Raw genomic sequence first — 17,349 nt, forward strand, 5'->3', positions numbered from 1 at the left:
TTTCCCCCTTTGCTTGTTTGTTTTGTTTCTTAAATTCCACATATGAGTGAGATCAGATTTTTTTTCTCTGATTTTACTTCACTTCACTCTAGCTCCATCCACATCATTGCAAGTGGCAAAATTTCATCTTTTTATGGCTGAGTAGTATTCCATTGTATATCTATGCCACATCATCTTTATTTTTCATCAGTTGATGGATCCATATGGACCCATATGGGTTGGTTCCATAATTTAGCCATTGTAGATAATGCTGTTATAAACATCAGGGTGCATGAGTCCTTTGCATTAGTATTTTTGTATTCTTTGCAAAAATACCTAGTAGTGCAATTGCTGGATTGTAGGGTAATTCTATTTTTAACTCTTTGAGGAACCTCCATACTGCTTTCCACAGTGGCTGCACAAGCTTAGCTTGCATTCCCACCAACAGTGTAGGAGGGTTCCTCTTTCTCTGAATTCTTGCCAACACCTGTTTTTTCTTGTGTTGTTGATTTTAGCCATTCCTAACAGGTGTGAGGTGATATCTTTTTGTAGTTTTAATTTGTAATTTCCTCATGGTCAGTGATGTTGACCATCTTTTCATGTGTCTGTTCACAGTGTGTCTTCTTTCGAAACTTGTCTGTTCATGTCTTCTGCCCATTTTATAATTTTATTATTTGCTTTTAAAGTTTTGAGTTTGATAAGTTCTTTATAGATTTTTGGATACTAACCCTTGGATATTTCATTTGCAATTATCTTCTCCCTTAGGTTGTCTTTTAGTTTTGTCATTTCCTTTGCTATACAGAAGCTTTTTATTTTGATGAGGCCCCAGTAGTTTATTTTTGCCTTTGTTCCCCTTGCCTGGAGAGATGTGTCTAGAAAGAAATTACTGTAGCCAATGTCAAAAAGGTTACTGCCTATGTTCTCCTTTAGGATTTTTATGGTTTCTTGTCTCACATTTAGGTCTTTAATCCATTTTTAATTTATTTTTGTGTACGGTGTAAGAAAGTGGAATAATTTCTTTCTTTCCATGCTGCCGTCCAGTTTTCCAACACCATATTATAAACTACCAGAACAGGAAGAAATAGAAAACTTGGACAGACCAACAACCAACAAAGAAATTTAATCAGTAGTCAAAAAACTCCCAAACAAACAAAAGTCGAGGGCCAGGTGACTTCACAGGTGAATTCTACCAAGGATTTAAAGAAGAGTTAGTACCTGTTCTTCTCAAAATATTCAAAAAAAATATAAAAGGAAGGAAAACTTCCAAATTCATTCTATGAGACAATATCATCCCTATACTGAAACCAGATAAAGACTCTACTAAAAGAACAGGTCAATATCCCTGATGAACATGGATGCAGAAATCCTCAACAAAATACTAGAAACCAAATCCAACAATACATTAAAAAAATTCACCATGATCAAATGGGATTTATTCCTGGGTTGCGAGGGTGGTTCAATATTCATAAATCAATCAACATGATACACCACATTAATAAAAAAGGATAAGAGCCATATCATTCTCAATAGATGAATAAAAAGCACTTGACAAAGTACAACACCCATTCATGTTAGTGGTTTTTTAAATGAGCATAAGTCTGTGTTACTGGTTTCAGTAATTTTATGATAAGATTAAAACATACATCCATTTGTCTTTTGTATTTCATTATGGTTGCAATATAATCTTTGAGTTATTTTTTTACAGTCTTGAGTTTTTGGGGGGTTTTTTGTTTTGTTTTGTTTTGTTTACTCTTACCCTGCCATAAATTGACAGGGAATGGGATCCAGCAGCTCATGGTTCTCACAAAATGTGCTTCTCTGGGTTGGACAGATTGGCACTTCCAGTGAACCCAAGTACCTTTCACTTTGGCTTCCCTCTTTTTCTGATCATTTTTCTTTACATGCTTGAGGAAGCTATCTTGACTCTTTGAGTGTTTTCTATGCTCAATACGTGCATTAATTCTCTTGGCAAGAATCTTGTCCTTATTTGTTTACAGCAGTGCCAACAGCATGCTGGGTAACACTGTAGCCTCTTACAGTTTTGCCATGGTAACATTTGTGGGGCATTCCTTTTTGATGTCTACAATATCTCCTTGATGTCTACAATATCTCCTTTCTTGTACATTTACATATATGAGGCCGAAGGATCGACTCCTTATTTTCTCAAAAGGCCTAGAGAACATATGGTTTCTCTCAGTGGGTACCTCTCCTCCTTCCCTTTGTGTTGGTCATTTTGGCAAATTACAGGAAGACAGTGGCTCCAGCTTAAAGGATAGTCTGAATTTAGATTTTAGAGATGATAATAATTATTCCCCTTTTAAGCTATTGTTTTAAGAACACAGTGTCATATTTTACACACACAACACGCATGTGCACACATACACTACACACGACTGTATGGTGATGATGGAATCTTTTAAATAGTTTATTTAGGTCTTATTAATCTACACTTTTGGATTTATTTTTTAAAGCTATCCTTTGCGGTGGGTTTTTCATAGATGGCTTTGATGATATTGAGGTATGTGCCCTCTATCCCTACACTTTGAAGAGTTTTGATCAGGAAGGGATGCTATACTTTGTCAAATGCTTTTTCAGCATCTATTGAGAGTATCATATGGTTCTTGTTCTTTATTTTATTGATGTGTTGTATCACATTGACTGATTTGCGGATGTTGAACCAACCTTGCAGCCCTGGGATAAATCCCACTTGGTCGTGGTGAATAATCCTTTTAATGTACTGTTGAATCCTATTGGCTAGTATTTTGGTGAGAATTTTCGCATCTGTGTTCATCAGGGATATTGGTCTGTAGTTCTCTTTTTTGATGGGATCCTTGTCTGGTTTTGGGATCAAGGTGATGCTGGCCTCATAAAATGAATTTGGAAGTTATCCAATTGATAACGTCAACTAAGTGCAAATAATAAATACAAAATTAAATAAGATAATGCCCATCAGGAAGATAAAATTCTGTAAGAGAGGTAAATATCTGTTCTATGCTAATATAAGGCAGCCTTGGATAAGTAATAGAATAAATGCGGAAAGTATTTTGACACTTTGGTTTTCAGGAACCAGGATTGAGTTTACAAACTATACTGCATTTGAACTGTGCTGGCAGGACATGTAAGATTTCACAAGGGAAAACTGTATGTATTTTCAGGGAAAGAACAGTGTGGGAATATAGGTAGATAACACTTCAGTCATTTGGACCAAATGTATAAATAACAAAGCAAAGACATGGGAAAATGACCAATATAGAGTAAATCCAAGAACTAGAAGGTAAAGTATGGATTCAGCATGGTATACCAGTCTTAAAAGATGAAGCTGGGAAGACAATTCAAGCACAGGATACAGAGAATTTCGAATGTCTACGTAAGGATTCTAGATACTTCAGTGGGTAACTGAATGGTGGAGTTATCACTGACATCTGTTGAGCAAGGTCTTTTATGATGCTAAAATAAAAACTCTTCATCCATAATCTTATCAAGTTTTCTGATTTTATTGATGATGCAACTGAAGTGATTTTGACAAAGGTCACACAGCAGAGCTGGAGTGAGAGCCTGTATCTTCAAACTGCCTCTTCTAGATTCTTTTTATAATACCATGCATTTCTTTGGATAGGATAAAGCAGTAGGTTTGGGCAAGAAGCATTTCAGGGAGAAAAAAATAAAATAGTACATAACAGGATGTAGAGATCTAGGGAGCAAGAAAAGGCACAGATGGCTTCCAGGTTTGAAACCTGGTGTTGGCGGTGGTGAGGGAAGGACTGGTGAAGATACATAAGAAAAGACAGCATGGTATTTTACAATAATATTATGCATGCTTATGAAAACTGTGTTGCCTTTGATTTGATTATCAAAAGTGAGTAGATTTAACAGACTAGTAGAGAGAGGAGTTGCTTTTTTGTTCTCTTTGTATACTTGTATTCATGTAGCAGTCCTGTACATATTTTGTCATATCAGTACTTTTCAGAAAGGAAGATATTTATGTATATAAAATCTATAATCAAAAGAAAAGTTTTCAATTTACTTTGGTCCTCAGTTCAATATAGATCCCCAAAATGACATATGCATCTTCGTTGGACACTACAAAATGGTGCCTCAGTAGCCTAAGTTGTAATACATTAGGGAAGTGATAGAGATTTATTTTGTTAGATCATGTTGGGTATATCTTGGTAAAAGGTAAATTAAGGAATCCGCTTGTGTTTCTTTACTGGAGCTATAATGTTTTGACTTAGAGCATCAAGAGATACAACAAAGTGTCCGTATTTCTTTTGGATAGGCAAATAATATAGGATAATAACAAGAATGTAAAACCTTTTTCTAATATAGTACTTGCCTGGTTATAAATTATAGAAATCCAATGCAAAGTGGCTTAAAAAGGGAACTTTATTGATCTGTGCTAGCTTTAGACATGGTTAGATTCAGATACCAAAATGCTGTCAGAATTTTTTCCATTTCTGTAGACTCTTTTCTAGGTTAACTTTATTTTCACGCTGGTGGCAAGATAGTCACTAGGAATGTCAGGGTTGTGCTCTACTAGATTAGAAACACAGGTATCTCTGTCCCATCGGTTTTACCAAATTTAACTCATTGGACCATCCTGGGCCACATCTGCAATCCCAAATCAGTAACTGCCAAAGTTGTGGAAATTGTGATGTGTCAGGCTCTGTTAGGTCTCCATTCCTAGAGCATTGGAAGGTTGTTGGCCTTACTTGAAGCACGTGTACTAAGAGTGAGAGAGGTTGTTTCCCAAAGGAAAATTAGGGTCTGTTGCCAGAAGAAGGAAGATCAGTATAGCTGAATAAATGACAGAATAAATGAAAGATATCCACTATCTCTAGGCATTGCTTTATAAAAGTCCTTGCATATGTGGTATATAATATAGCAGCCCTTAAATAGTCCATATTGTCAATTGAGATATCTTAAATTATAATGGAATTTATTTTGAATTTATATGAAAGTATGGCTTTATGAAATAATTAAATAATTTTCTTGCCATGATAATGAAAAATTATGATTACAGACACTTTCATTGCTTTATAAGACCATAATGAGTTTTACTTCTTATTTGGAAAAGGCTTAATATTTATTTTTAATCAGAAACATGTCAACATTAAAGCCTACCTATTTGGTACCTTTAATACTTTTCATAGGATACCCATAGAGGTTCTTCTTTGGCTGCACATACAGAAATAGTCATTTTACTACTTTTTTTCTGAAAAGCAGTTGATACTAGTAAAATTAGCATATATTATATTGTTAATCTTCTCTCGTAATTATAAATCTAGAAATAGGGAAAATTTAAGTAAACATTTTTTTCTTTAAAAACAGTACTTAAGCACATGGTCACTATTAAAAATGGGTTTAGGTGTGAATGGAAACTCTCCAACATAGAGATAACAGGTCAAACTTACAGGAATGTCTGATAAATAAAGAACAGGATACTTAGAGAACAAAGATGTGAAAGATATTTAGAAACATAATAATCATTGTCTTTCAAGGATTTTCTTACTTACCCCTTCTCCTTCCAGTTAGGCTTTGTGTCTACTTTGTACTCTTCAACTACTTATCTATCAGCACTTTTTTAAGACTTCACTGCACTGTTACATTTACACATCTTTTTCTACAACTAATCTAAAAGTTCCTTATAGGCAGGAGCAGTGTCATATATATCCTTTATTCCTAACTCCCAACACAGGGCCTGGACCACTCAGTAAGCATTCCTTACTGACTGAACTGATGGTAGCAACTGTAGAGCATAGTTCTGAAAACTGATTTGTAGCTGTCAACAGCTTATCTGATTTAGTTGGTGTGTGTTAACCAAATAATTTATATGCTGTTTAGGATAAAGGTTTTTTTAATTCCCTCAGTTCCTTAGAAATAGTATACATATACTTATTTGAGTGTGTGAATAGACTTCACCAATGAAAATGAAGCCATACATATAACCAAAATTTGCTATTTATCGTCTCATTGGGAAAGCAAACATATTAGTGCACAGACTTTTTCTTTGGTAAATACCATATTCCTATGTCTAAGGAATAAACAAGTAGCCATCTTATGTAATTTTCCACCCTTCCTTTCCCTCCCCTACCTCACCCAGTATTCAGTAGCCCATTATCTCCAAGCCTCCACACTGATGCCTCACTTCTTGGCTCTGACCTGATACAGAAGATGGAGATAGAACACTACTTTTTCTAAGATACTATGCATATGGGTCAATTTTTCTTTTTGTCTCAACTTACTCTTTTCAGAGAGTTTTCTTTCCTGATTTGCATCCATATTAGATTAAGTGAGCAAATAGATATTTTTTTAAGTCTTCAAGGAAAAAAGTATAAATCCGAGAGGTTTTCATTTCCTTGGGTCAAAAATAAAAGTTAGGTGACGTGTTCCCTTGTCTAGGCTCTTAAGTTTTCACATTTTAAAAAAAATTTGATTTAATAACTTGTTATATTTGTATTTTCTTTAATTTTCAAATTTAATATCTGAGATCAGTAACCTTATGCAGAATTATTACTATCTAAAGTTAAGAAGTGCTATTGTAAATCTTAATATACAGTCAGTAATGTTTTCTCTTAAATCGTAACCCACCTTTATGTAGTTATATGTGGACAAATGTAAAATCTACCAATAAAAATTGGGAACCACATCAGTATTTTGTAAAATAGCAATTATGGCTGACAGTAATTTATAGAAGATTATTTCAAACAGTTAAAAATAAAATCCAGCGGAAAAAAAATAAATAAATAAAATCCAGCGAATAGTACTTATTACATGAAGATATCTTTTGTGTGTATAGTCTGATGGTAATTCGAATTAGAAGCACATCTTTAATACAAAGATAGATGGCATGGTGTAGTTTTTCAGTTTTCAAAGTGACAGATTTTTTGGAAGATGCTTACAGTTATGAGAAGTTCACACACCATTTCTGAACTATGTGTTGTTTCAGAATTTTTTTTTTGAATGTTGAAAGGAAAAGGGAAAACAAGAAAAGAAGGGAGAAACTAATGTGCAATAATAGCAATGCTGTGCACACATCAGCAACTTCTTTTGGAAGAATAGAACTGAAACTAAGGTTTTTACAAAAAAGCTGTGTATGCAATAAATATGGTATGAGACTGGTGTACAGAGTAGTATAAATTAATATCATCTTCATACATCTCATAGAAGCTTCAGGTGATTTTAGAATGGATGTTATAAATTTATATATGACATTGCTTTTTATTGACAGTCTGTAGGATAGTTCCGATAGTTGACCTTTCATGTGCTCTTCTCTTCTTGGGTTATAATCATGAGGTAATCATTACATTGGGCAAAACAATAGCGATATTAGAATTTAAAATAATTTAAGAACAACTCTTAAGAAAGTTTTGGTCAATTAATGGAGACGTGAGTTGGGGGAAATTGGAAGTGGTAATGAACCAGGAGAGACTGTGGACTCTGAGAAACAAACAGTTTTGGAAAGGAGGAGCTGGGGGATTCGGAGGGCCTGGTTGTGGGTATTAAGGAGGGCACATATTGTATGGAGCACAGGGTGTGGTGCATAAACAATGAATCTTGGAACACTGAAAAAATTAAATTAAATTTAAAAAAAGTTATGGATTTCCCAATATTTTGTGGGAAATTAGTATTACTACATAAAAAATTAGTGTATTTTTCTTCATAAAAATTATGTTAAAACATAAAAATTGTGTTAAAAACTACAGCTTGCCAATATGTAAATGTTTTTAACTATATAAAAATGTTCTGATTTTGGAAAGAAGTACTTATTTATAAAATACAATCATATTTAGCATTCTGATATTTAAATCCTTAAAAGTAAATTTTCTCAATACTCATGTGCACAGGATAAAATGTAAAGATGATTCTAATTCATCTTTATAATTAGTGTAAGGAATAATCATGGTTTAACTTTCTAATTATAATACTTTAACAAACTGCAGCATTTCAGACAAATTATTTTTTACAAAAAAGTCTGTGAACAAAATTAACAAATTAATATGTTTTTAAAAATTATTTCTCATCCTACTTCTTAAAACAATGCACTTAATCAGGAGGAATATGAAGGATATATTAGATATTCCTAAAAAATGTTTCTAGAAAATTTAAATTATTTTCAATAAAATGAAATTATTTTATAGACAAATTGGAATGAAAAAAAATCCTGTTCCTATAAATTATATATGTCGGATTATATATGTCGGATATATTCCGATTATATATAATCGGAAGGTAACCATTACTGGAACACCAGCTGCAACACAGGCTGCTCAGTATTTAATTACACAAAGGATCACAAGAAAAGTTGTGTGTGTGTGTACATGTATGTTAATACATATAAATATGAGGTGACACAGTCTAGAATTCGAATTTATACTTCGACTGGTTTCTACCTTGAAGAGCAAAATTGCCAGAAATGCATGGCTGTATTTCTTTAAAATATTTTTACCAAATCTCTGTTTTAAAGAGAGCATGGCAATACGTGCTAAAAACTAGCTAATGAAATTTTCATAGAATATCTCATCTAAATTCCTGCTCAAATTTCAACAAGTTACTTCAGCCTGACCGTTTTAATATCCAGAACAAGGAAAGCAATTACTTTAGTGCTTTGTCAGTGACACAACCCTCCCAGTTTTTTTATCTACGGAGTCATAAAACAGTGCCATGCATATCTTTGTGCTACCAAAATAAAATTTTTAATATTTATATTTTAATTCCAGGGGTTATGGAAAATACCTGATTTTATCCTTTTTACAATAGTATTTGACTATAATTAAATAAATCCAAATAGTCTAGGTTTTGTGAATGGATATACAAATTAGTTAAAATGTCTCTATTCATATGGTCACATTGTATCATAATTATTCCTGTGACTCCAGTAAATTTTCAGTAACCTTTGATAATATGGTTATAAGCCCTATTTTTTAAAATGTAGCTACGGCTGCCAAAAAAGAGAATTATCTATCTAATTAAAATAGTCATTTTACAAATATAAGTAGAACATCCCGGCAATATCATATTCAAATCATTGTTCACCTCCCTAAAGTGATTGAAATTTTTTATATTAATTATTTAGAAATATCTGGGGTTTTTTTTGAAATACCTGTTATTTTTATAAAGTTATGTGTTGTGTGTCAGTTTAGTCCAAAAATCAAAATACCACTAGTAATAATCTTTTTGCTCTCTGAAAATATTAGTCATGAAACAAGTAAGGTTTGAATAATACAAAAATTACTAGATAATAAGGAACATGAAATTAATTTTCTGAAGGGACTCAAGCTAGAACTTTGCTACTTTTATCTTTACTAACTTTGCATCATAATCCTGTACTCTTTGTTTTTATACGTTTTAGACCAAAGGTATTCTTAAAGCTACACTAGGTGAAGAATATCAACAGTATTTTTATTTTGGAGCTATATAAAAATGTTACCTTTGATGTATAGCTATGATATCTTTTCTTTAGAACATAGTAATTTCTTAAAACTTCTACGGCAATGCACAAGGACTCCAGGAAAATTTTTAATATTTTAAACTGAAAATTGCTTTTGCTTTTGGACATTCTGCTTTTATAAGATAATTGTATTAAAATGCGATAAAAGTCACTTTAGAAGTTGTGGTATTTCTATCTTTCATAACTTATGTTTAAACTAATTTTCAATTTGTTATTTTACTTTTTTAGGATAGTAAAGTAATATAATGTGTATGCGCAAAACAGAAGTATTATTTATACGTATTTTTTTTAATTACAGGTAAAGATTATAGTTCCCAACAGCACAGCAGGTCTGATAATAGGGAAGGGAGGTGCTACTGTGAAGGCTATAATGGAGCAGTCAGGGGCTTGGGTGCAGCTTTCCCAGAAACCTGATGGGATCAACTTGCAAGAGAGGGTTGTCACTGTGAGTGGAGAACCTGAACAAAACCGAAAAGCTGTTGAACTTATCATCCAGAAGATACAAGAGGATCCACAGAGTGGCAGCTGTCTCAATATCAGTTATGCCAATGTTACAGGTCCAGTGGCAAATTCCAATCCAACCGGATCTCCTTATGCAAACACTGCTGAAGTGTTACCAACTGCTGCCGCAGCCGCAGGGCTCTTAGGACATGCTAACCTTGCTGGCGTTGCAGCCTTTCCAGCAGTCTTATCTGGCTTCACAGGCAATGACCTGGTGGCCATCACCTCTGCACTTAATACTTTAGCCAGCTACGGATATAATCTCAACACATTAGGTTTAGGTCTCAGTCAAGCAGCAGCAACAGGGGCCTTGGCTGCAGCAGCTGCCAGTGCCAACCCAGCAGCAGCAGCAGCCAATTTGTTGGCCACCTATGCCAGTGAAGCCTCAGCCAGTGGCAGCACAGCTGGTGGTACGGCGGGGACATTTGCATTAGGTAGCCTGGCTGCTGCTACTGCTGCAACCAATGGATATTTTGGAGCTGCTTCTCCCCTAGCTGCCAGTGCCATTCTAGGAACAGAAAAATCCACAGATGGATCAAAGGATGTAGTTGAAATAGCAGTGCCAGAAAACTTAGTTGGTGCAATACTTGGCAAAGGAGGGAAAACATTAGTGGAATACCAGGAGTTGACTGGTGCAAGGATACAGATCTCCAAAAAAGGAGAATTCGTACCTGGCACAAGGAATCGGAAGGTAACCATTACTGGAACACCAGCTGCAACACAGGCTGCTCAGTATTTAATTACACAAAGGATCACATATGAGCAAGGAGTGCGGGCTGCCAATCCTCAGAAAGTGGGTTGAGTGCCCCAATTATACATCAGATTGTTTTAACCCCTCCTTTACCCCATTTTCAAGAAGGATGTACTGTACTTTGCAGAAGTGAAGTTTTTCTGTTATTAATATATAATTATGCAAATGAATGCGACTATGTTGACAATGTGTATATGTAAATAATATGTGTTTTACCAGATGTTTCATAGAAAGAATTTTTTCTTGATCTGTTTTGTTCTCTATACTTTGCTTGTGTATATTTGTCAGAGGTGTTTCTAGTGTAAGATTTAAGCCTGCCATTTTACCAGCATTATTGTAGTTTAATGATTGAATGTAGACAGGGATATGCGTATAGTTTTCAGTATTAGTTCTAGATAACACTAAATTAACTACTGTTAGGTTGAGTATGGTGGGGTCAGTGACCTAAAATGGAGTGAGGCCAAAGCACTGTCATGTAAGTCTTACTTCCTGCTTAGGGCACAGTGAAGTAGGAAACAATATTTTGAAAATAAGTTTTAAATTTAAAATGATCAAAAAGCAATATAGTTGCATAAAAGCACTGTAAAATATTTAAAAGGTTAAAACTGTGGAAAATTATATTGGTAAGTTTACAGATCAATAAAAGCACCTGTTCTCCATCTGAACTAGACAATGGAAATAATGCTGCATGCTGGCCATGGCCCATTCTTCATCATTTGTAAGTTCAACAAAAGTTCTCACATGGAGTCCCACCTCTTCAGAGGTTTGTACATTTGTTTTTAAGCACTGAATTCACTACTGATCCCATCGCCTGGCCAGTAGAACAGTCATTACTCCATTAACATCCTCACTGTTTAGACACATAACTGTGGTACAGTGTATTGGAAATTTTATAAACAAAAGTGAAAGTGCCAACAAATTATTGATAGCTGATAATGTTTCATTATCTGCAACTGCTTGATAAGTATGTTGCATTTTAAGAGCTTATAATTGTGTATAATTTGTTAACACTAGAAACCTATTAGTATTGTGAATGTAGATTTTACTGTGAAGCTATCTGTGATTTAGCTGTTTGCTCCCATGATGGAGTCTTTGCAGCATGGCGCTAGCAGCCAATGCAGTTTCTAATACTCGGTAATTTGCATGTTTTGTGGAGCATTTTTATGTCACCAACCAGACAGTATTTCCTGCATGCTTATTTAGAAGAGGCAGTTTATCTTGAGAGGTAGTGTGATCTACCTTTGTCAGGCTTTTTGACAGGTCATTTCAAAGTAAGCCTTTGTTCCCAAGACCCAACAACTGTCACCCTCTTCTGTACCTCTCCTGAGTGCCAACTGTCCAGGCCATTTGACACACCATCTGTTAACCTCTGAGTTTGCCCACTCAAGGCCACTCATAGGGGCATCCATCCCCAAGCACCTCCTCATGCTGTGCATGCAGTCTTAAATTCAATGGACAAAAATAAAATGCTGGCTACCTCTGGATCATCTGGCTGAGCAACTGAATTACAAAAGAGAATTACTTCCATCTCAACTTCAACCCATTGATTACGTCCATCCTAGCAAGCTAAATGGCATCCCAGCTGCTCCTTTCTGTGCAACCAATTAAAGAACAATGAGTGTGATGCTCCATGTCTGAATTTCGTCCAGCCTCTCTCTGAACTGTGATCTTTGTCCTCATGAACTTTCCCTTTTGTTCATTGAACTATATGGACTCTTCATTTCATATTGATTTACTGTGCAATTTACTTTTGGACATTGAGAACTTGAAATTATTTCCTGATCCCTTCCCCTTCCACTATTAATAATTCATTTCTGTCAAACTGTAAGAGTAGATTCATTTTTTTTTTAGTTTTTAACATTGGACTGTTATTTCATTTAGAGTTCTCTATCTCTAAATATTTATTTAGAGAATGATTTTAAAAGGGAATGATATGCTTGTTTAAATGAAAGAGAAAAGCTGTAGTAAACTGTGTTAATTGGTAATGACTATTTATCGTCGATACTCTGTAGCTGTGTAAGTTTTGACAAATAGTGTATCTCGTGGAATCAGTGGTTAGCATTGCCGCTATTATATTTACTCATTTTATCATTATAAATGTGCTTAGTTCATCATGTAGCATCACTTGTCTCCCGTCTCATTTTTTCCTTGCATGTCACAAGTCTCAGATCATTTATAATACATTAACAGTAAATAATATCTATGTAAATTTCTTTCACCGTGCTGTCTCAGAGTCAGCAGTGAACAAAGGCAAAGATTGGGGCCCCACTTAGTTGAAAAAGAGAAAGGAAGTGATATAGGATGTGTATTAGAAGCATTTCAAATGTTGGGTCTTTAAAATGTTTTGTTCAGTCGTAGCAAATCTTCAACCTTTTATTTCAAAATTCCAGTAGTCCACTGTGGAGCCCATGCATTTCATCTGGAATTTAATGTTACTTTGAAGCCAAACCATTTAAACAATTATGTGTATTTTACTAGCTAGTATTGCTGAAAATGCACTCAGTTCAATTTTAATTGTAAATGGGAATTTTAAACTTTTGCTAGTTGGCATGGTTATATGTTAGTTAAATCTGAAAGCTAAATTGAAGATATTTACATTTTAATTTATGGTAACAGATAAGGGTTTGTGTGCATTATGTGTAAATCAGCTTCATGCTGTCTAAAAACTTATTCTCTGAAATTTATAGACCATGTAGAATTGATTTGTGATGTGATGCTTTAATTTACTGGAAGAAAATTAGTATGGCTTCAAACTGCCACAGGTAGGCATGTAACAATGGCTGTTCAGCTATACTGATCCAAAATGGAGAAAACTGATGATACAAGGGCCAAACATCTTATGAAATGCAACTATTTATAGACTTGTTTTGCTATAGGGAGGCTGGTGAACATGCTGAATACGAATTACCTCAGTTCTGCAGCTTTCTATGTCTTTTTAATGCATTCTGTTTCAGGGTCACTTTCAATCAATATTTCATTTACTTACTGAGATTGAATGGGCGCTCTGAGACACAGTGTGCTGTTTATCATACAGATTGGACACCTCATTCTAGATCCAAGATCTTTTCCTCAACACTGGGAGCTGTCCTTTCAGCACCACAAAATTACTGCTTGAAGTTGCATTGCAGTTTTTTTTTTTCCTTTATCACTGGGAGCTTTTCTTTCAGCACCACAACATTGCACCTAGACTTTTTAAACGGCTGCCTTCCTCTTTGCACTGAAGACCAATTTCGTCTGCACTTCCAGTTATTGCTATTACCTGTAGGACTTTCAATCCTACTTCACCTCACCCACCCCACTCCTGAAACAGTTAAATGTATCTATTTCTGTGGAAGTCATTTTCTCATTGAATGATCAGAAACAAAGATAAATTCTAACCTGTAACGGCTCATTTCGACTCATTGCTTACAATAGATCTAAGCTCTTTTTTCTGCTTATTCGACTCCTTCCAGCTTCCCATCACATCTGTAACAAACTTTTAAAATTATATTGCCACACCACCATGCACAGCCTACCTGCACAGTAGAGATAGATTATTCCATCGTATTCAGATGGTTAACAGAGGTTAGCAAGTCCTGTATTATATATTTATATCGCTTTCTAAGAAAGTGCATATTAATGTTTACTTTAAGAATGTGTAAATGGTGCTATCAAGAATCTGATAAATTTTATCCCAGTTTTTTGTGTACCACTTCTAATGTATGAGATTTATTTTTCTATTGGAAAAAATAAACAGTATGAAAGCATTAAATTGGTAGATTTTAGTAATTTAACAATGAATGGAACCCCTATGTTACAGGCCCTATCTTTCCTTGGAAATTTTAATGGTGGTAATAGATTTCAACAAAGGTACTGATAATCACATTTTTTTAATCCATTCTTATATTGCATTCCTGATTCATGTGCTGATTCCTCACTGAGTCCTTAAGTAAATTTTACTTACTGTAAGTCTTCTCCAAGAAGGGAATTCTTGCTTTCCAAGGCAGCAATTGAAAGAGATAAAAATATAATTTAATACTCTACATCACAGACATGATTTGAGACCAGTTACTCTGTTAGTAGAAGAAATTCATCACTCATTAAATACAGGGCAAGCATGGCTATCCATAATAATTTTGGGTGCAATGCAGTCTTAGAAATTTAATGTACACACTTTATTTAAATGATGCAAACAGCCATATGAAATTGCACATGATTAGAAAGCAGAATGAACTCATTTTGCCTCCTGCTTGGTTTCTCATAAACATGAATACATAATATTGTTATGCACTGTTGTTCATAGATGTCTTATTACATGAAGGGTAAGTATCATATTACTTTAACGGGTTATTTTTGGAATTCTGCATGTTATTTTTTGTTTCATCAGATATGTGCCCCAATAAAATAACATTTTTTCCAAAAAACTGAAAGTATTAGAAAACTTGTCATGTTAATTTTGAAAAAAAAATGAAGTGTAGTACATATTACTAGATAGGATGTCATTCCACTGGTCTATATATTAAAAAAAAAACTGTTCTTGAAAATTGAAGCATTACCTTGTGTAATTAATAAAGTAATCAAATCAGATTTGTAAATAAAATATTGTTTAAATCTAAAGTATTCAATATTTTGATTAGATTATTTTTTTAAGGAAAAATATTTAACGTGTATGTGCCGAATTTTTTTTTAAATAGTTTTTTATAATTGCAATGGAAGGGCAATTGTCTCATTACAAGTGGTACAGAAGCCAATACTTGGGTTACCATAGATCTATAAACAAGTAAAAACTGTGGAACAAGTTTTAAGTTCATTTTGGAAAAAAAAACAGTTCTGTAGAAATGCATATTTGTATTTGTTTCTCTAATAAATCTGCAAATAGCTTTAAACACAAATTAGTTTTAATTATTTAAATTATGAGTTCTCTTAAGTAATTTAACATCTGTTTTGCCTTACATTTGTGAAAACATTGTCTCATGGAAATTAATAGAGACTTATTGTGAAAAACAAGGTAGGTCTGCATTTATTTGAAAGAGTCAGGTATTTAGCATTCAAGTATGTTTACCTCTATGAAATGATTAAAGAATTTTTACAAAAAACACTTCTCAGCCCCTCCCCAATCACATCATTTTGGCTACTCCCCAAAATTAAAAGGCCAATTTGTATCAGCTTTAATTCAGTAACAAAGAAAACAGCAAAAAATAAGAGATCACATGTTCAAATGGTTGATAATAAAAAAGATTATTTGATACAGATAATTGACTTCTTTATATATAGCAATGAAGAAATTTGAACTCTTCTGAACTGCAGTGCCTCAATCTTCTTGAATGTGATTTACATATTGTGATTAAAATTGCTATATAAACTACATATATTTCCCTTGAATTGTGACCTTATAATAATTTATGTTGAAAATGTTTTAGGGTAAAATAGTCTCTATTTCTGTTTTAAATCATATAGAGTCCCCATTTTTGAAAAACTGTTTTGTAAATGATAAAGATACTAGATATGTATCTATATATCTATTCTATCTATATATTTTCATTGTTATTCTGCTTGAGCAGAAATGTCAAGCTTTTGATTAAGGACTCAATTGAATATTCCAATTCTGCTCAAACTACAAAGAGCATTCAAATTATAATGACTTTACCAAATTAATTTTATTAGTAATAAAATTTTTATGGAGATCTGGCTATTGAAAACTTAAGGCATTTTCTAAGATTGTCATTCATTAGTTTATCCAGTTTTATAGCTTTAGATCAATAACAAAAATAGTGCTTCTGTCAATATTTAAGATGGTGGGTAATTGTCTCTTTTTTTCTTGTAAGAAATTATTGTAAACTAAATTTCAAAATGACTTCTCGAAATTTCCACACTTTTAATGTTATGTCAGTTTTTTAAATATTCATATATTAAGTCTTTAATAGATAAAGTAATGTATTAACAATATTTCAATATGTTTACCAAAACATCTTAGATAGATTTTATCATTTTATATTGTTTATATATTTTACATTGCCTATTTTACAATATAAGTGCTGAGAAAGTTTCTGATTATAGGAAACCCATATACTTGTAGTGAGGCCAATTCATGCTGAACTTTTCTATTGTAAAATAAACCATTACTTTTAGGACTTAAGGCAGAGATAAGAATCGAATTGTAATTTTTAAAAATATTAGCAGGGTACAAAATTAACCTATCTCATTTTTAAAAATAAAGAGGAAACCAAACAAACCATTTTGAATCCAATAAATCAAAGCCTAACCACCATGTTTTCCAAAATATCTTAGAATAAAAAGTAAAAACTCTCCCTAGTCAGTTCTGTACAGGATGTTTTTGCGGGGTTCACATCGTCAGTAAAAGTATTTGTTAGTAAATGCACCACTCAAGTGACACAACTCTTAGAAGTTTTTAACATTTCTAACATCAAGATTATATGTGGGGTTTCTTTTCTCGGGGCAGGGGGAATGTTTATGCCTAGGCAAATAGAGGATAGAAGCAATTATCAGAACTGTTTGCATTCAAACTACTTGTTTTATAAAAAAATTATTTGGAAGGCCAAATTCTCAATTAGCTAGTTTCAAGGAGATTTCCCCATTGCTTTGCCAATAGAGAGAAAACCTTTGAGGTTGAACTTTCTCTGAAGTTTGACTTCATGAATTCTAGAAAATGTTACTTCTGTATACACTAGAA

General features: G+C 33.6%; 1 protein-coding gene across 1 annotated transcript in view; it reads left to right on the forward strand.

The window, feature by feature from the left end:
- The window catches only part of NOVA1 (NOVA alternative splicing regulator 1), a 149,879-nt gene extending 135,449 nt beyond the window's left edge, over positions 1–14,430 (forward strand). Inside the window, exon 5 of the mRNA XM_044229602.1 lies at positions 9,726–14,430. Coding sequence (XP_044085537.1) covers positions 9,726–10,730 — 1,005 coding nt within the window. The 3' untranslated portion in view covers positions 10,731–14,430. The remainder of the gene's footprint in view (positions 1–9,725) is intronic.
- The last annotated feature ends 2,919 nt before the right edge of the window (positions 14,431–17,349 follow it).

The sequence above is a fragment of the Neovison vison genome, chromosome 13 (assembly GCF_020171115.1).
Source record: "Neovison vison isolate M4711 chromosome 13, ASM_NN_V1, whole genome shotgun sequence".
Classification (NCBI taxonomy): domain Eukaryota; kingdom Metazoa; phylum Chordata; class Mammalia; order Carnivora; family Mustelidae; genus Neogale; species Neogale vison.